Raw genomic sequence first — 21,307 nt, forward strand, 5'->3', positions numbered from 1 at the left:
ATTTTAAAATGTTAATTTCTTTAATGACTATATAAAATGTTTCTTGAACATGAAACTATGTTTACAGTGACTTGAAAGTACCTTTACAGTGACTAATTTTAATATTTTATCTCATTTCTATTTCTTTTATAGACAAAACCTTCAACTGTGGAAGTTCTGGAAAATATAGATAAGGTAAATTATTTGACTGTGATAAATTTTAATTGATATTAGTGTTCAATATTTAGATATTTATATTTTATATATTTATGTATTAAGTTTTTTTGGAGACCCAGTCTGGTCTAGGAATTTAGAGATGATCTAGAGTAATCCCGAGAACTTCAATGTAACAAGATAGAAAAATGTAACAAGACAAAAAAAAAAAAGAAAAAAAAATTCACAGTCCACCAGGGAATTCTGGTGGCCTAGTGGCAAGAAGCTTCACTGCAATCCTGAAAGTACACAGTCCAAGGCCACCAGCTGCTCCAGAGAAGGATGAGTAATCACCTACCTTGCAATTAACTGCTTCTGAAAACCTTCGGAGGGTCCCCTATGGGTCAGTTCCAACTCTACAGGAAACAGCAACAACATCAGTGACTTAATGAGTCTCTATCAAGTAATACAGTCTCATAGAATGAAATTAGATCTATAGCCTGGTGTGTATCAATGTTACACATGTTATAGATAGAATAAACTAGAGTATAGGATAGTCTGCAGCAGTTTTATCAGTCTGCAAAATTTTCATGGCTCTTTATATTGGCTGTCATTGATATAGTGGCTTAAAAAATGGGTTCAAACACAGCAAGATTGTGAGGAAGTTGTAAGCGCAGGCAGTGTTCCTTTCTGTCATACATAGATTTACTATGAGTCAGAATCAACTCAACACCTAACACTGTCATTGTTAAAAAGAATTAATTTCTGGGAATAATGACACTGATGAAAGAAATGCAAACAATTTAGTATAGATCACTTTTAATTTTTATTCTTTTTATATTCACATATTTTTTTAGGCATCGTTAAAAAACTATTCTTGATTTCTTGATGATCACTGATGAAAAGAAAAAAAATGTTCTTTGTTCACTTGGCATGTATTATTTTCTGATGCCAATTTCATTATTTATTAGTATGATAGTTTAAACATGGTGCCTTAATTTTGTACTTAATTTTAAGTCAGTTGTGGGTTGTTTCTGACAGCAGTACAACAATAACAAGTGGTAAGTGGAGGGCAATTTGTAAGACTTGTTGTCAGATTAGACATTTTTACATGTTTTACCTTAATTTTCAGTTTCACTTTTTGTCTTATGTTAAGATATTAAGGCATTATTTTTCACTGAATATTAAGAGCTCTTTTTATATCGTCTTTCTGTCGTGTTATAAAGTTTAAGATTTAATAATATAGCACAGTTTTCTCTTAACAGGAAATTCAAGCATTAGAAGAATTCAGTGAAAAAAATCAGAGATTACAAAAATTATGGGTTGGAAGATTAATTCTCTATTCCTCAGTTCTCTACCTGTTTACATGCTTAATTGTGTATTTATGGTATCTTCCTGATGAGTTTACAGCAAGACTTGCCATGACACTACCATTTTTTGCTTTTCCACTGATGTAAGTAAATTGTTCTTTTTTGTTGACCTTACCCCTTACTGACCAGTTAACTGTGGTGTATTTAGTCTCTGTGTTTTGAAATAATAGTGACTGAGAAGATTGAATAAATTTATATCTTTTTTCTTCTTGTTTGAAAAATTTTTCCAAAAAGTAGGACACTTGTTTTAAACCTATATTTATAATACAAACATGTGTGAAAGATGTGACTTCGTGACATGAGTAATAATGACTCTATAGCATTGGTTTTATTTTTTAGATGGCTGTAGACATAGAGTAGATATTTTATTTTTTTTATACTAGTTTATTTACAAAATGTGAATAAATTGTTTTCGAGAACAGATTTCTTCCAATTTCTCTCACCCTGCCTACCCATCAAATTGTACAACTTCATGATTAACTCTCCCTCCCCCTGTACATCCTCATCCCTCTGCTTCCACCCTCCCCCACCCCCCTTGAATCCTCATACTCATTCTAAAATAAGGGTTTTATACAATATTTGTCCTTTAGAGTAGATATTTTAGATTGTGGGTAGTAGGGGAGTTCTGGTGGCCTAGTGGTAAGGAGCTAGCTATACTGTCAACCCAAAGAAAGGTACTGTTTGAATCCACCAGCTGCACCTTAGGAGAAACATGCAGAGTCTCCTCCTGTGTGATTCACTGCCTCTGAAAACCCTCTGGCAGGTCAGCTATGGGTTTGTTCTAATTTGACAGAAAATAACCACAACAATAACAGGTGGTAAGTGGAGGATAATTTGTATTATGAGAAGAAAAACTGCCTAAATATATTTCATCATTCTACCTTTTCCTTTCTTTTTAATCATTGCTATAGAACAATGACTTTTATTGCAGATATATTTTGTAATATAATACTCTACAAAGTATATATCATGCTTGAGAATTTGTAGAAACAATTTAATGGATACCAGGTGGTGAATAATAACAGAAAATCATAAGATCTCTGACTATATATTACTTAAACTATATATATATGAAATGAAAGAATAAGTATGATGAAAAAAATACATTTAACAAGGATCCCTAATCCAATCTGGGGTGGAGGTTAGGTCAGTATTAATTTTCTGATGCAGCTCTGAATTCGGTGGCATAAAGCAACACTCACTTAATGAAATCCAGTCAGGTTCAGATAGGTTCTTTGTTTAGGGTCTCACGAGGCAAAAGTCAAGCTATGTGCTGCCATGAGCACTTTCCTAGCATCTCTGGGAGAGAATGCACTTCAGGTTCTTTCAGACTTCTGCTGCATCTCTCTGACTGCATCTGCTCTTTGCTGGGGGAAAGCTCTACTTTTAAGGCCTCAGATGATTATTTTATGCCCACCAGGATAATCTATTTTAAAATCAACTAAATAATAACCTTAATTATATCTGCAAATTTTCTTTACAGTAGTACCTAGATTTGTGTTTGTTTGTATAGCAAGAAGATGGAAATCTTGGGGAAATATCTTTAGAATTTTGTCTACCACAGATTTCCAGAGAAGAAGATGGCTGAACTAGGACCTGAAGGATGAGTATCTGTATGTAAGGTGGTGTGACATGGTGTATAGAGTGTTTTAGGCAGAAGGATGAGTATACTTAAGGGTCTGAGAAGTGTTACAGGATAGTGGGTTAAGAGAATTTAAAGAAGGCCAAAGGCTGGATTATAGAAACATATTGGATAATGAGGCAAGGATAAGGTTTTTAGGCTTTTAAAAGAGTACTAGGAAGTCATTGTATGGATTGCTTCTCAATATCAAGAAAACAAAGATTTTTACCACTGGACCAATAGGCAATGTCATGATGGATGGAGAGGAGATTGAAACTGTCAACAGCATCATCTTGTTTGGATCCACAATTAACACCCTTGGTATGAGCAGTCACGAAATAAGGAGATGCATTGCGCTGGGAAAATCTGCAGTTAGAAACCTTTCCAAATTACTGATGAGTAGCTGATAACATTTTGAGGACTAAAGTGTGTCTGATTCAGGCCATAGTCTTTCTGATTATTAGCTATGCATCTGACACCTGGACAGTGAATAGGAATGACAGAAAATAATTGACGCCTTTGAGCTGTGGTGTTGGAGACGAGCACTGAACTTCCCATGGATGGCCAAGAGAATGAACATATAGGTCTTGGAGATGGTGCAGCCAGAGTGCTCTTTGGAGGCAAGAATGATGAGGCTTCACCTCACACACTTTGGACATGTTGCTAGGAGGTGCTATTCCTTGGAGAAGGACATGATGTTGGGAAGGGTGGAGGGTCTGCAAAGGAGAGGAAGATCCTCAACCAGGTGGATTGACATGGTGACTACTGCAGTGGGCTCTTGTGTGTCAGGAAGTATAAGGATGGTGCTGGATAGAACAGGGTTCTTTTGTTTATAGGTCCACTATGGGTTGTGCTTGACTCTACGGTACCTAACAACACAGCAACAACAGGAAGTTTTGAAAGTATCACTTAGACTACAGCATGGAGAAGAAATAATCAGAGATATGAATGTATTTGGAGGTCTCATTTAGTGCAGTGGCAACCGTGAGATGCAGTTTTCTTTCTTTAGCACTGGGACCTTCATTGAGTAACCATGTCCAAGGGCCTTGTGGTTGGCATTGATCCTGGCATCATCATCTACTATGTGAGGATCTTCCAGCATGAGAAAGTGGAGATGAGTGCAAATGATAAAAGCAACTGGACCATCCCAACCTGTGTCGCATTTACCAATATCAAATGATTGATGTGGCAAAGAATCAAGTTGCAATGAATCCCAGTAATAGATTATTTATGCCGAATGTCTCATTAAATCTACTCAGTCTACAAGCCTTGTATACTCATTCAGGTCTATGAAGGTAAGCATGCCATAATCAAAGATAATAACCTGCTTGATAAGTTTCAACTCACTGGGATACCATCTTCACCTTGTGGTATTCCTCAGACTAAAGTCACCTTTGATATTGATGTCTATGGTATCCTTAGTGTTTCTGCTGTTGACAAGAGCACTGGGAAAGAAAACAAGATTATCAATGATAGAGGTTGCCTGAGTAAAGAAGACATTGAATGGTATAAAGCCAAAGATGAGAAGAAAAGAGATGCCTTCTAAGAATTCCCTTGAGTCTTATGCATTTAATATGGAAGCAACAGTTGTAGATGAAAAGCTCCAAGGCAAGATCAATGGTGAGGACAAGCAGAAGATCCTTGACAAGTACAATGAAATTGTCAACTGCAGAAAAGGAGGAATTTGAGCATCAGCTAGGGAAGGTCTGCAACCCCATCATCACCAAGCTGTTCCAGAGTGCTGGAGGCATACCTGGAGGCATGCTCTGCGGCTTCCCTGGTGGTGGAGCTCCTCCATCTTGTGGGGCCTCTTTTGGACCCACAAGACATTGATCAAGCCAATCTGAATACTTTGACATTCATTGTCCTATAAGGACCCAAATTTATAGCGCACTGCAGTTTCAAAGTTTAAACTGCTAGACTAAATTTCTGGGGATCAGTACTTGATTATGGAATGTGTATAGGGAAAGGAAATAACATTGCACTGTATTATTACTGTGTTGTAAGTGGAAAATGCAATGTCTTAGATAATATCTATTTAATATTGGCCAAAAAAGGGGAAAATATTTGGAGTAACAAGTTAGAAAGTTATAGTTGTCTAGGAAAGAAATGATGGATGATGATTTACCCTCATGTGATAGTGATGGAATTAAAGAGGAATGGGAACAAGTAAAGAGGAATGAAATAGATTGAATAGAGACTTAGAAGATAGAATTGAGCTAACATAAAGAGATTTTTTAAGAAGGATTGCATGCATCAAGGATAAGACTTAAGTTTTGTCTTGGAAATTTACTTGATGGTAGTATTGCTTATCTAAATAGGAAGAAGCAACATAGGAGTAGGCTTATTGCCCAATTGAGACTAAAATACCTACCTGTTATCCAGGTGGAGTTGCCATGTAGATAGTTAAAATGGGAGTGTGACCCTCAAGGAGAGAAATTTAAGTGTGAGATATAAAGGTAGGATTTGGCATCTTATAAATGTTAATTGACACTACTATTTGTTTAGTCATTAAATATTTGGCACTTGTAATCTGTTAGGTTTTGGGCTAGACACTAGTGATGATGTAGTGACAAGATCATTGCCTTCATAGAACTTATATTTCACTGGTGTTCAACAAAATTGATAAGTAAGTAGGTAAATGTAGTTAATGTAGAGACAGTGCAATGAGCAAAGTAATAATAATGGTGGAGAAGAATAGGTTATTTAGCTTGATCCTGAAAGATCTCTTGAGATCTTTATTTTGTCAAGAACTGGATGTATAAGAAACAGCATAGAAATAGTTGGAACTTATGGAAGATTGTGAATATGTACAGTATATAATAGGGAAATAGATGAATAGAGCATAGCATTTACTGTACCAGTCATAGAGAACTACATGAAAGCATTATTTCTATGGGGTGATGGGATTTTAATGTGGTATCTCCACATTTTGTTACTATTTTAATATTTTACATTAATATATTCTTAAAATTCCCCACAAAAACAATGTAAATGTTGAAGGAAGATGTTTCCAAGGAGAAAACAGAGAATGTAAAGACCATGAAGTAGGAGAGTGAATAACTTATTTTTAGGATCAAAAAAGAGGAGTATAATTGTAATGTGCAGTAGAGAAAGAAAGTGATTGATAAGATGCTGGAGAAGCATGCAGGAACCAAATTGTGCAAGGTCTAGACTTATTTGAGTATGATGGGAAGGTGGCAAATGTTTTCTTGGAAGGATGGCACAATGTGGTTTAAGCCGGGCTTCAAACTGACTCATAATGGTTTAGTTATTGCTGTTGTAAGCAAGTGCTCTCTCTCTGTGTGTGTGTAGATATATGCATACACATTGCATACTAACCATATATATTGCTCAGAATTTTGACTTGAGTAGGAAGCAAACAACAGTGCCCATTAAAAAAATGGGGGCTGACTGAACAGCTCTGAATGTATGTTGCTGTCCAGAGTCCTGCTAGTAATACAGTCTCCCTCCTCAGGTTTCTCAGACTTTCAGGAGGAAGAATAGCTGTAGGACTTTTTTAAAAAAAAAATTTTATACTGGTTTACTTGTTTTCCACACTGGATCTTTCCCTTTTCCTTTACCCATCCCTCCCTCCCTCCACCCATCAAATTAATTATAATTAATTAAAATTAAACCCACCCTTTCCCCCTTTGGATCCTTGTGCTCATTCTACAACGATGGTTTTAGACAGTATTTGTCTTTATGAGACTGTGTTCACTTAGCATAATGCTCTCCAGTACCTCACGTTAGGTAGTAATTTACAAAATCATCGTGTCTGCAATAGGATTCATTGTGTGAGTGTACCAAAATTTTTCAATCCATTCCATTGTGTTTGGGCATTTGGGCTGTTTCCATGTTTTTGAGATGGTGAATAATGCTGCTATGAACATTGGTGTACAAGTCTCTGTTTGTGCCTCAGTTCTCATATCCTCAGGATATATTCCAAGCAGTGTAAGCTGGATCATATGGAAAGTCTGTGTTCAGCTTTTGCAGCAAGACTTTTAAAGAGCAACATTAGCAAGATTCTGCAGAGCTTTGTTCATAGCAGCACAGTCTGCTGCTATCTTTGAGGGTCATAGTTGTTTATTTCCTACTTGGATCAAAACACCACAGCTCCAAATCCCAGTAGTAACAGATTTGATTGCCATGCAATGCATAGCACCCTGTGCGTGATGGCAATTACCGTACCATTTTGAACTGATATGAAGCTTCACATTTAAGTTCAGATTTAAGGTCAGATCATGAGGAAGTTGAATAAGTGGAGGACAAGCATAGAGCAGAGAAGTTGGCTAAGTGGAGGACAAGGATAGAAGCAGGACACTTAACTCGAGTCATATTATACAGGTTCATTCTAAAAACTACAATAGATTGGACTACCCTGGTGGGTAAAGAGTTGTGCTACCAATGTAAAAACAGGTGGTTCAGCTACCAACTGCTCTGAGAAAAATGATCAGTCTCCTCCTGTGTATTTATAGCCTCTGAAAAACTAGCTGGACGAGGGTCAGCTATGAGTTGCTTTCAACTTGATAGCAATGAGAGTGAGTGACTCTAATAGAGTGGGAGAGAAATTATAACTTGTTTTGGACATAAAAAATGATACAATTTGATGGGAAGAAATGCTAAGTAAGGGGTGAAAGGAATTAAAGGTAGTGATTAAGTCTTTAGTTTGATATATGGTAGGGATAGGATCTCTTTCTTTATAACTTATAGCAAAGCCTTTGTTTGCAGGAGATATTTTAAAGTTGAAATACCTAAAGACCACATATTAACTTTGTAATTATGTAAGAACAGAAAATTTATTATGCAGTGCATGCATAATATTGCAAAACAATTTTCTGCTGATTTCTTTGTTTTTTTTTAAATGATTTGCGAAGTTTTTATCTCAGATGGTTTTATAATGCTTAGCTCCTTTTTTCTTGTTCCCCCTTTTTCATAAGAAGACTAGCTAAAAGAAATTATAAAAGAAATATATGTAAGATGCTTAGCTCATTTGAATGTTTCAAAAGCCCTACTTGACATCTTTATGCATATAAAATTTCATTTTTTGATTATAAAGTATTCCTATCTAGTTACAAAAGAATGCTTGATGGATAAGTCAGTAATGCTAATTTTAATAGATGATTCACAAATTGTGATCTACTGAATTTGCTATTGTGAATTGTAAAGCTTACCATGCCAAATTAATCATGTTAATTCCTGTTACGGTACATAACCTCAGGGATCCAGTGGAGTTAGAACTGACTCAAAGACAGTGAGTTTGTCAAGCATTAAGATAGAAAAATAAAACAGAAAACCTTAATTTCTTTAAGAATGTGTGTAGCTTCTGCTTCATCTCAGTCTTTCTGCTATTTTGAATATGAAGTTTTATTATCTTTTTGTATCTCTGAGTTTCTGTGTCCAGTATTTCTTGGCTTTTTAAGTGTTAGAACTCTTTGTCTCTTTGCCTTATTCACATTTGTGACCTGGTTCTCAACTGCTGCAGCTTTTATTTCAGAGAGAGCTTCACTGTTAGAAGTATATACCAGTTACCCAACAAAGAATAGAATTGTTCTTCTGATTGATGACAATCAAAACAGCATGAAATAAAATACAACAGTTTGAAAGTGGATACTGTTGTAAATAGGAAGAAGGCTTTCTCTTTTAGATGACTGTGGGCTATTTCCAAAGTTTATATGTAGACTTATTTCCTTAAGAAAGAAACACTTTAAGGGCAGACCAGGATTAACTTACAGAATTGATAGTAGAAAGAACAGTATTATATTTATTGCTTTGTTCATCACTCTATATTGACAATAAAGCTCAGAAATCTACGTGATATGTGCAACAAGTGATTATCTGGTTTAAAGTTTTTAATTTTTTAAAAAATTTATTGTAAAGAGAGGTCATGAATTTGGACTAAACACATTTTTAATAATAACATCTGTTCCAATATAGTTGTTACTTTTCCAAAATTGTAATGTTAGTCAATAGTGACTATACCAGGACTGCTAAAAGAACGAACAAATCTAACTTGGAAGCAGTGTGGCCAGAGTGTTCCTTAGTGAGCACTGTGATACTTTATTATTAGGATGGGCCAGTCCTCGTAGAAAGATGTGCTTGGAAAAGTGAAGGTTCAATGAATAAGATGACAGCATGGATTGACTCTGGCTGTATTGGGGCTTACAGCACAGTAACAATTGTGAGGATGACACAGGATCAGGCGGAATTGTTCTGCTGTACAATAGCCCCAAACCCTGCTCTGTCCTGTTCCAATCTTATTGTCTCTGACAAACTCATGCCAGTACCCCAGACACTGAATCAGTCCATCTGATCTAGGGTCTTCCTCTCCTGAGCTGTCCCTCCACCCTCCCAAGACTGGTCATTCCTTGCAACATGTCCAAAATATGCTGGACAAAGCTTCAGAATCCTTGCCTCCAAGGAGCAGCCTTGTTTAATCTTCTCTAGGGCAAACTTGTTCATTTTCTTAGCAGTCCATAGCATATTCAATACTTTTCTGCAACACGACAGCTCAAAGACATCACTTCTCTTTCTCTCATCTGTAGTCATTGTCCAGCTCTCTGATGCATAGCAAGTGATTGCAAAGACCATGGCCTGTATCAGGCATACCTTAGTCTCCAGACTGATGTCATTGCTCTTCAGCACTTTAGAGAGGTCTCTGACAGCAGACTTTCCCAATGCAATACATTTTTTAATTTCCTGGCTGCTGGTGCCAAGAATGTTGATTGTGGAGGCAAGCAAACTAAAACTTTTTACAATCTCAATCTCTTCACCATCCATCCTGAAGTGGTGAGAATTTTTGTTTTCTTGATGTTGAGCTTCAATCTATATTGAAGGCTGCAGTCCTTGACCTTCTGTAGCAAGTGCTTCAGGTCTTCCTCAGTTTCAACAAGCAGGGTTGTGTCATCTGCATAACGCAGACTGTGGAGTCTTTCTCCAGTCCTGATGCCACATTTTTCCTCATACAGCCCAGCAACCTGGATAATCTGTTCTGCCTATAAGTTGAAAAGGTATGGAGATAGGACATATCCTTAGTGTACACCCTTCCCTATTTTGAACCATGCAGTGTTCCCTTACTCTGTTCTGACGACTGCCTCATGGTTCAAGTATAGATTTCACATAAGTACGATCAGGTGTTCTGGGATTCCTATTCTTCTCAGAGTTAGCTGCAACTTGTTGTGGTCCACAGTCAAACACCTTTGCAAAGTCAATGAAGCACAGATAGACATTCCTCTGTTACTCTCAGCTTTCAGCCAAGATCCATCTAACAGCTGCAATATCCACGGTCTTTCTAAATCCAGCCTGCACTTCAGGCAGCTCTCTGTTGTTGTGCTGTTATAGTCATTTTTGGATAATCTTTAGCAGAATCTTGCTTGCAATACCACATATTAATGATATTGTTTGACAGTTTCCACATGGCCCTATTAATAATTAAATTGAGAACATTACTCTCTGAAAAGTATTACCTTTTTTACTTTTTTATAAAAGTATTACCTTGTAATAGTTAGCCTTTTGTAATTGACTATTTTCACTTAGAATAATATTCTCCAGATTAATCCATGGTGTAATGTGCTTTGTTGATTCATTATTATACCTATTGTTGTGTATTACGTTACTTTTGTATGCGTGATAAAAGCGATCTGTTCATTTGTGGACATCTAGATTATTTTCATCTTTTTTTTGTTGTTGTTAATAATGAAGTAATAAAAATGAAAGTGTTTGTGTCTATTTGTGTCACTGCTCTTATATCCCCAGGGTAATACCTAAAATTCTGATTGCTTGGTCACAGGGGAGTGCTATTTCTAGCTTTTTGAGAAAGTGCATACTGCTTTCCAGACTGGTCTAACTATTTTACAAGCCCACCCCAAATTCCAGTCTTGTAGATAACTTAATAACAAATGAAAACTTCCTAGAATTCTATTTTCTTTAAGATCATTTTAGACACCAATTTTAAGAGTTAGCTATACTCTCTTGGGGTTTTTGTTTCTTTAAATGGGGATATGAGAAAAATGTAAGAGACTGAAGAAGGTAACCATGTTTCAGTTTCTCATTTTGTTTTTCCTAATTATACTTATTTTGCTAGTTGTTTGAGAATAAGGCTTTGATCTTAAGCAATTTTTATGCATTGTCTAACTAGCACATATTAAATATTTCTTTTATCTAGCTAGAAGGTTGCCAAACTTAATTTGCATCTTTTTGAGGAAAGTTACATGTTTACTTCACTGTACTCTAATACCAATATGAAGTATCTTTCATTAATTAAGTTGACACTTATTGGAGGTGGTATCTGCTGAACCTCTTTTACTTACTCAAGGAGTTTTACTCTTAGTTTTGGTATATAAGAGAATCATATTACATTGATCTTTGCTAGACCTTTTTGAGGTAGAATTTTAGACTTCACAGATGTGTATTGTTAATAAAAACAATTGGTATTAAGAGACAGATCCTATTCTTTGGTAGAAATATGGGAAGTCTCCTCTTGTGCAATTTATTGCCTTTGAAAACCTGCTGGAGGGTAGAGGGCGGGGTGGGTAAAGGAAATGGGAACGATCCGGTGTGAAAGACAATGTATATGAACTTCATAAGCAAACCAATATATAATAAAAAAATTATTTTTAAAAAAACCCACAAGAAGGGAGCTCTGATGGCCTAGTGGCAAGAAGCTGTCCTGTAATCCCAGAGGCATGTGGTTCAAATCCACCAGATGCTCTGCTGGAGAAGGAGGGACAGTCTCCTCCTGTACCAGTCAGATCCGATTTGACAGTACACACACAAAATCATCATCATCGTCGTCATCATCATCATCATCATCATCACCCCAAAAAACATATCCACAAGAAACTGCTAGAGAGTCAGCAGTGAGTTTTTAATCCTGTTGTTAAACAGAAAGATTGTATCATAGTGATATCAATTCTCCACAAGTTAATATAAAAACCTGTGATGACAATAAAAATGCCAATGATAATTGAAAAACTCTGGGCATACTTTTCTATGATATTTAGTAGAAAAATAAACATAAAACAATAACCAGTAAAATTTTGTAGAAGGAGGGGAATAAGAAGCAGAAGTTTACCTGTAATAATATGCATTATAAAATTATTCATTAAAACAGTTTACTATAGCATATAAACACACAAGCCAAAGAAAGAGACTTCAGAATCCAGAAATAAAGTAAAATGAGAGTTGTATGTATGGTTAAAAGGGCTTTTCAAATAATGTTGCATCATATACAAAGTAAACAAAAAACATACTCTCCTTTAAAACTCAAAACTTGGTATTATTCTGTACACCTTAATAAATCATTATTAGTTCACCTAGCTGTTTGCATATGAAGATAATTCTTGTTCAAGCTTTCAATGGATAGGTAAATTGGGGGTAAAAAGTCAGTATAGTTCTTTAAAAAAGATTTTTATTTTTAGCTTTACATATTATATCAGATAACACATTTCATTAAATTGAAGACTGCTTATGTGATTGTTGAAAAGGGAATACACATGTTTGAAAAAGAGAAGACATAGTTTAAATAGTATTGGCATTTGTCTTTTTTTTTGTCTCTTACAGATTTAGTGGAATTCCCTTTGAAACCATTTGAGCTTGAAAATAGCTTGACAACTTTTTTTTTTAGATAATAACCTTTATTGGATATGGTTTTCCAGAAACAATTGAAATTATCCTTTCAAAGAACTCTAATGTATGAAATTTTAAAGAGAAGTCTAAGTAAAAGATAAAGGAAGACATAAATGGTTTTCAATTCTAATACTCAAATATTAGTATACCTCCCTTCTGTACATGATGTTTATATATCCTAGTCCATTTTCACGTAGTAGTGAAATCCCTTTTAGCAACTTAGAGTGTACAGCTGATATCCAAAAGAGAAAGGTGGGGGAGAGTAAAAACCACACTTGATTAATAATTTTGAGCTACACATATTTTAGACAATTCTGTTTTTCCAAAATTTAGCAATATATTAATAAATATAGGAGATACTGTATTTTTTCAGTGTTAAATAGAAAACCAAAGAGTACTGATAGTTTTTGTGTAATTATTGTATACAAGAAAAACACATCTCTAGGTTTCCTTGATTCAGCATTTTAAATATCATTATGTGCATTTGTTTTATGTTTACATTTATATATTACTGACTGTTTTGATTTTAATAGTGTTTGTTTTTAGAGTTTGTTAAGTTACATACACATACACACACAACCTTTCTATAGTATTAATATGTATTTGTAAAGCACAGGGAAGAATTTAAGATACTAAAGAGTTGAATAGAAGATTTCAAAAGGCAGCACGGGATGACAAAGCAAAATATTACAATGAAATGTACAAGGATCTGGAGTCAGAAAATCAAAAGGGACGAACTTGCTCAGTATTTCTTAAGCTCAGGAAACTGAAGAACAAACTCATACCTTGAGTTACTATAATCAAGGATGCTTTAGGCAGAATATTAAATGATCCAGGAAGTATTAAAAGAAGATGGAAAGAATATACTGAGTCACTGTATCAAAAGGAATTGGCAGACACAACACAGAAAAATATGAAACAACTTATGAGCAAGAGCCTATGGTGATGAAGGAAAAGTTCAAGCTGCTTTGAAGGAAATAGCAAAAAATAAGTCTCCAGGAATAGATGGTATACCAATTGACATATTTCAGCTAACAGTTGCTGCCCTGGATGTGCTCACCCAGTTGTGCCAAGAAATCTGGAGAACAACCACCTGGCCAACTGACTGGAAGAGATCTGTATTTGTTCCCATTCCAAAGAAAAGTGACCCAAAAGAGTGCAAAAGTTACAGAACAATATAATATCACACACAAGCAAGATTTTGCTGAACATTATCCAAAAATGGCTGGAACAGCATATCAACAGAGAACTGCCAAAAGTGCAGGCTGGATTTAGAAGGGTTAGTTCATGTTAGATGAATCTTGGCCGAAAGCAGGGAGTACCAGAAGAGTGTCTATTTGTGTTTCATTCATTATGCAAAGGCATTTGACTGTGTGGAGCATAACAAACTGTGGCTGATTCTGAGAAGAATGGGAATCCCCAAACACTTGATTGTGCTAATACAAAACCTTATACTTGGACCAGGAGGTAGTCATCAGAACAGAGCAAGGAAACACTGCATGGTTCAAAATTGGGAAGGGTGTATGCCAGGGATGCATCCTATCTCCATACCTTTTCAACCTGTATGCAGAACACATTATCCGGGAGTATGGGCTCTATGAGGAGAAATATGGCAGTAGGATTGGTGGAAGATTCATCAACAATATGCGTCATGCAGATGACAGAACCCTGCTTGCTGAAACTGAGGCTCAATGTCAAGAAGACAAAGATTCTCACCACTGGACCAATTGGCTGCATTAGGATGGATGGTGAAGAGATTGAGATTATTAACAGCTTTAGTTTGCTTGGCTCTACAGTCAGCACTCTTGGAACCAACAGCCAGGAAATTAAATGACGTATTGTGATGGGAAAGTCTGCTGTTAGGGATCTCTCCAAAGTACTGAAGAGCATTGACATTAGTCTGGAGACTGAGGTGTACCTGATACAGGCCATGGTCTTTGCAATCACTTGCTATGCATCAGCGAGCTGGGCAATGGCTTGGGAGGATCAAAGGAGAATTGATGCCTTTGAGCTGTGGTGCTGGAGAATAGTATTGAATATGCTATGGACTGCTAAGAAAATGAATAGGTTTGTCCTGGAGAGAGTTAAACCAAGCTGCTCCTTGGATTCAAGGATTTTGAAGCATTGTCTGACATACTTTGGATATGTTGCAAGGAGGGACCAGTTCTTGGAGAAGGACGTCATGCTTGGGAGGGTGGAAGGACAGTGCAGGAGAGGAAGGCCCTCTATGAGGTGGATTGATTCAGTGACTGGGGTAATGAGTGTTGGAGACAGTGAGATTGGCACAGGAGAGAGCAGGATTTAGAGCTGTTGTACATAAGATTGCTATGATTCACAGGCAATGCGACAGCACAAAACAGCAACAATATAGTAGTAATAGTAGTTAATGGTTTCTTATGATTATTTTACCTTTCTTTGTATCCTTTGTATCCATGATGATCATCCTCATCTATTTCATTTGCACATGATGATCATCCTCATCTATTTTGTTTGCTTTATTCACATACTCTCTCTTAAAAATTGTTCCTATGAACTTTTTACTTTTTTTAAAAAAACTGCTGTTTGGGCGAGCTCTCGTGGCCTAGTGGCAGAAAGCTGCACTGTGGTACCAGAGGTGTGTGGTTTGAGTCCACCAAATGCTCTGCTGGAGAAGGAGGGACACTCTCCTCCTGTACCAGTCAGATCTGATTTGACGGTACACACAAAAAATTAAAAGAGAAAAAGAAAAAAAACAACAACCCCAAACCCCTTGCTGTTTGTAAATTAAGGAACCCTAGTTGTGTAGTGAGGATGACACAGGATGGGCAAGGTACAGATTTATTTTTCTTGGGTTGCTGTGAGTTGCAATCAACTCAATGACACATAGAAATAACAACAGTGGTATAGTATGTAAGATACTGTGCTGCTAATAAAAAAGTTGGCAATTTGAACCTTCCAGGTGCTCCTTAGGTGCAAGATGGTCTGTCCTCTCCTATAAAGATTTATTACCTTGGAAATTGCTGGAGGGTCACGATGATTTGGAATCAACTCTATAGCAGTGGATTGGATTTTTTTTAAAGTTAAATTTTTATTTTATACTGGTTTACTTACAAAGTTTGTATACATTGTTTTTCACACCAGATCTTCCCCATTTCCTTTACTGACCCCTCCCTCCACCCATCAAATTGTCCAACCCTATGATTAAGCCTCCCCTCCCATCCTCACCCTTCAGTTGTCTCCCCGCCCCCCAACATTGGACAATTCCATGTTCTTGCAATGGTGAATAAATGCTGCTAGGAACATTTGGTGTACCAATCTCCATTTGTGCCTCAGTTCTAATTTTCTCGGGGTATCTTCCGAGCCGTGGAAAAGCTGGGTCATATGGAATTCCTATATTTAGCTTTTTGAGGAAATGCAGACAGCAGTGGATTGGATTTTTAATGAGTTCTTTTTTTGCCAAGAATATGCACTGAGTATATTTTGGTATAAAAAGCTAAATTTCATAATTTAACATCTGAATTTATATCCCAATACAATGCTTTTTTTTATTTTTAAAAGTGATAGACAATTTTTGTTTACTTATATCTGTCTTGTTTTGTGCAGAAGAGATACTTTGCTATATATTAATTATACTTAAAAAATGACCTTAATACATTTGTGATCAAAATATTTGTACTTCTTGAAATTCTTTCAATATCATTTGGCATTTTATTAATACAAGACCTAAAGAGCTTTGGTGGCCTAGTGGTAAGAAGATGTTTTGCAATCCCAAGGGCATGTGGTTTGAATTTACCAGATGCTGCAGAGGAGCAGGATGGGTAGTCTCCTCCTGTGTAATTTACTGTCTCTGAAATCCTACTGGAGGTTCAGTTATGTGTCAGTTTTGACTTAACTCATCAACAATAACATGGCCTACTCCACTGCAATGGAGGAAAAATCCCCTGCACCTCTATTGTTAAATAGTAGTGAAGGATCAACAACTTCTATTCATATGGTGCTCTGGGTCTGCAGTATGTGCTTTTCACTTTTGTATAGGAATAGACAAATTTTAGAATTGGTATTTACTTTGTAAAAAAAATATTGCTCTTAGCTTTTTGGTATTGTTCTTAACTTTTTTGGTGTCTTCATAGACCCTTTTGAGAATAATAAGAGCCATGAACTTCCAGAGAAACACACTTAGGTACACAAAGACAATTTTACATATAATTTAGTATGATCTTCAGAAGTTGAAAATTTTACCTTTTAAAATACACTTAGATTTCCGATGTAATCTTTAAGAGAAGAGCCCTTTTTAATTTTCAAAATATAAAAGAGAACAAAGTACTTTAATTGAAAATGTTTGTTTTTATTTTATAATAAAATAGAATGTCTCATAATTCACCTGTCCTAATAATGGCTTTTTGTTTCTCACTGTTGTTTCCTTTTTTAGAATATGGAGCATAAGAACAGTGCTTATTTTCTTCTTTTCCAAGAGAACGGAAAGAAATAGTAAGTTTAATATCTAAAGTTTTTATTTTGTATAACTTAGTTTCAGTTAAAATAACAATTTAATTGTGTTGATTTATACTTAAATGTCAGGCTGTGACCTGTGAGATAGGGAAATGGCAAAATTGTACATACTGGAGAGTTTTTCCACTGTAGAGCATAGGAAAGATTATGAATACTCATGATGCTTAGGTTTCTCCTTTTACTTTTCCTGTCTTGCTCTTTTAGGAGATTTTACACAAAACCAAACAGTTAAATTCTTTAGATAAAAAGAAAATATGTTTGTTTACAGAGCAAGGTGAATATTATCAGCATGTGAATTAGTCTTGATAATCAAAAGCTAAACCTAGTGCTTTCAAGTGAGTTTTGACTTATCATGACCCTTCATTGGGCTCTATTGCTGTAAATCTTAACAAGTGGACATGGTTCATCTTTTTCCCAGAGTGGCTTTTGGATTCAAACAACCTACCTTTCAGTTAACAACAGTCCAATATGTAACATGCTGCTCCACGGGGGCTTCTTAAATAAGTCTTTATAGAAAACATACTATCTTTTTTAAAAAAATGGAAATATACAAATTATTTATAAATGATCTTTCAGTGTTAATTACATTTAGACATAGATTTAAAAATTTTCAGGTCTTAAATTATAGGACATGATTAACAAGGAATATATATAAATTTCATTTTAAATGACCTTTACATAAATGGCTTTTTTATTTTCTGATTTTAACTTTTTGTGGAAAATTTAAAACATAAAACAAAAGTATACTCAATAGTAAACTTTTTACCCAACTAAATAGTTGCCAGTGTGTGATAAATTTGGTTCCACTTTATCCTTATCTACTTTCCTAACTTCTTCTATTATTTGGTAATATAGTCCAAATATATTGACAATAAACCATTGTCTTACAGGCTCATTGTGATTCTATAGGATAGAGTAGACCTGCTTCACATTGTTTCTAAGACTGTATGTAGTCTTTACAGGAGCAGATAGCTATGCCTATCTCTTTAACCATTGTGCCTCCAGGGTTCCTGTGTATTCCTCAAAATCAAACCAATTGCTTTTATGTCCTTTCCAACTAATAATGGCTCCACATTGGGTTTCTGAGCCAGTAAATCTTCACGAGAGGAGACTGCCTGAGTTTCTCCTGTGAAGCACTTGGTGTATTGTAATTGCTGTCAGTTAGCAGCACAACAAATAATGACTGTGCCACTAGAGCTTTTATAATTGGTTATTAAAAAGAAGGAAAAAAGTACACACACACACACACACATATTAGTATTAGTATAGTTAGTATTTTATAATGTTATACTTGTAACTATAGTTATAAATAGTAATTTATAACGCTAACATATCTAAAGATTCTTGCCCCTGCCTGCGGGTTTCTTCAAAAGTGACCTAAAGGAGGAGGAGTAGGGATTGAAGAGGGACAAGAGACGCAAGAAATGGAGGCAAGACAAGTTTTCCTGATCAAGCCTCGAATTTATTGAATTAAATCACAGCCTTAAATAGGGGAACTGCCTAGGTCTGTAACATAGGCGGGGTTGCTGCAGAAACCCAGCCCCAGGATATTAGTTTACAATAGGAAGGAGAGGCACGCCCCAAGGTATTGAATTACAGCCACTGATCTAGTGAGGTAAACAGTTTCCCAGAGATGGGCAGGTCGGCCTTATACTGAGCTCTGCCCACTGCTTGTCAGAAGTGAGTATATGAAATGAGGTCCACGGACAAAATAGAGTTGCTCGTGCCAGAGCCAAGACCCGGTCAGGTTGGCTTCCCACAGATTCTTTGTTATAAAATACTAGATACTGAAACTTCAAATTGTCTTGTGCTATACTTTTTTCTTTTGTAAGACAAAAATATCATGTGACACCTAGTAAAGATGTAAAATTTTTAAATGTACCTTCTTGTTTGTCAATGTTTATTTCTTCTACCTTGTTTAGTTTATTTGTTGAGTTCTCATTTATGGTCTTTCTTCTCTTCTACTCAGCTTAGGTCCTATGGTCTAGTCCAGAGATTATTTCCTTACAGTCACCTTTGACTTTTACCTTCTTTTTTCCTTCCTATTTGCCTGATGAATCCTGATCTATTTAAGTATAATTATATGCGTAATCTATGATTGCCAAAACCCTATCCTGGTTAAATACATTAGCATGCAAACTTGTCTGCATCAGAGCAGCCAGATTTGCTCAAGGAAAATTTTATAGCCTACTGAAGAGATTTATTTTAAAACTATGTTTACAAGTATCATGTATGAACTAATGTGGCTATATAATCCTGATACCCACTGCCGTTGAGTGGATTTTGATTCATAGAGACCCTATAGAACAGAGTATAACTGCCCTACAGGGTTTCTGAGGTTACAGATTTTTATGGGGAACAGGCATTATCTTTCTCTGGACTATCTGAAGGATTTAAACTATTGACCTTGGGTTGACCGGTCTCCTTGAAACAATTGAAGTGAGAATATTTTCAAAGAAGTTGGAAAAAACCCCACATATTCATTATAAGCTAAAGTGGAATATGTTAACATTTATTATAGTTGATGGTGGTAAAGTTATGTGTGAAACAGAAAACTTAAATTTACGAATTTGCAAATCTTGTGAAGGATAAATTTACAAATCTTGTGAAAATATGCGATGTTTAAATTCTATAGTTGTTACTGAACAGCAAGTACTTTCAGAAAATGTTTCAATTGGTAATTCTAGTTGAACTTGTAGTCTCAATGGTGAATATCTGGTGAATATCATTCATTTTTCATGAACTTAATCATTATCTCAGTGAACTTCTTCAGATATAAAAGCTTGACTTGGCCTACCATTCAGCAATTTGATGGGTTAGCATTGAAACTTTATTGTAAATGAGAAGAACTATATTATACCTCTATAATTTTTTTTCTGCAGACTTGATAATATTTCTTAATACATTTAACTTGAAATTGCTAGGCAAGATAGTATTTATATGCAAAACATATACTGTAGTAAAAGAATTTAAAAACAACATTACTTAATCGAGAAGTAACAAAAAAAAGTGATTTAAAAAGTACTGTGAAAATGGAAGCATGATCTCCATTTCCATTCAGATTTGAGCTCAAATAGCTTTTTATGGCAGAAGATAATTTGGTATTTCCAAATCCATTTATTTAACTATACAGTTGAAAAGGTGTGTGGAGTTAAGGGTTTATTCCAAGTGGCTTTCCTAGTAGTGACTTGACTTTGCCTTGGAGATGGGTGGGAATATGCAAATAGGGCGTGTTACCCTATCGACAAGGGGCTTATTAGTTATACCAATCCAAAAGGGGATTGGCTAGTCTTAACATTAAATTAAGCAGACCAAACACCAGGAGGAGAATGATCTTCCCCACTCGCAAGGAAACATCAAGAGAATGTAGCATATCATTCAGGCCTAGAAAGTCTTGCTCCAGCTGTACCTACACCTTGCAGCAGCCATGGCTGAACCAGAGAACCAACATAGTTATACGTTGAGACTGCTACCTCCAACAGACAGAACCAGAGCTAAGCTAAGACCCTTTGTCCACGTTTGTTAGACAGCAAGGGAAGGGGGAGCCAATATTGGCAGGAGTAAGAACTTTTAAACACTGGCTGAAAGCCATGAGGCTCAAGGCTGAGGTGCCTGTGACCACATTTAGAAGCCATTCTGACTGTATTCTGTTACTAATCTGATTTATAACTTCTTGACTTCTCTAACATGACTCTGCATGGTCTGTGAGTTATTGCTTTGGATTTCGTACCCAGCAAAACAGTAAGATTGGTGCTGAGATGAGTAGATAGGGGTATGTGAGTACAGTGGACATGTCTGTCCTCATGGGAATTGGTTTTGTGTTCATGCTATTAACATACTGTTCATGAAGTTGGTAAAGGTCAAATATGGCAGTTCCCACGTGGCCCTTGGTCTTTTTATAAGGTTCTATGCTACTGATGTCCCATTCAGAGTGACTAAGTTGCAATGTAATAGCTATTTGCAAATGCTTAAGTCCAAATACTAAGAGAAGAATATATAGAATTATATAAATGCCTTCTGAACAGTGAATATACTAAAAATCATGTACTCATGGATTGATGACAGTATT

The 21,307-nt window shown here is 35.9% G+C and overlaps 1 protein-coding gene across 1 annotated transcript in view; it reads left to right on the forward strand.

Moving 5' to 3' along the window:
• Window positions 1-21,307, forward strand: part of KIAA1715 (KIAA1715 ortholog) — a 112,411-nt gene that overhangs the window by 12,746 nt on the left and 78,358 nt on the right. The window contains exons 3-5 of the mRNA XM_006878810.1: window positions 133-174; window positions 1,398-1,585; window positions 17,159-17,217. Coding sequence (XP_006878872.1) covers window positions 133-174; window positions 1,398-1,585; window positions 17,159-17,217 — 289 coding nt within the window. The remainder of the gene's footprint in view (window positions 1-132; window positions 175-1,397; window positions 1,586-17,158; window positions 17,218-21,307) is intronic.

The sequence above is a fragment of the Elephantulus edwardii genome, unplaced genomic scaffold (assembly GCF_000299155.1).
Source record: "Elephantulus edwardii isolate Elephantulus edwardi_28Jun2011 unplaced genomic scaffold, EleEdw1.0 scaffold00001, whole genome shotgun sequence".
NCBI classification, from domain to species: Eukaryota; Metazoa; Chordata; class Mammalia; order Macroscelidea; family Macroscelididae; genus Elephantulus; species Elephantulus edwardii.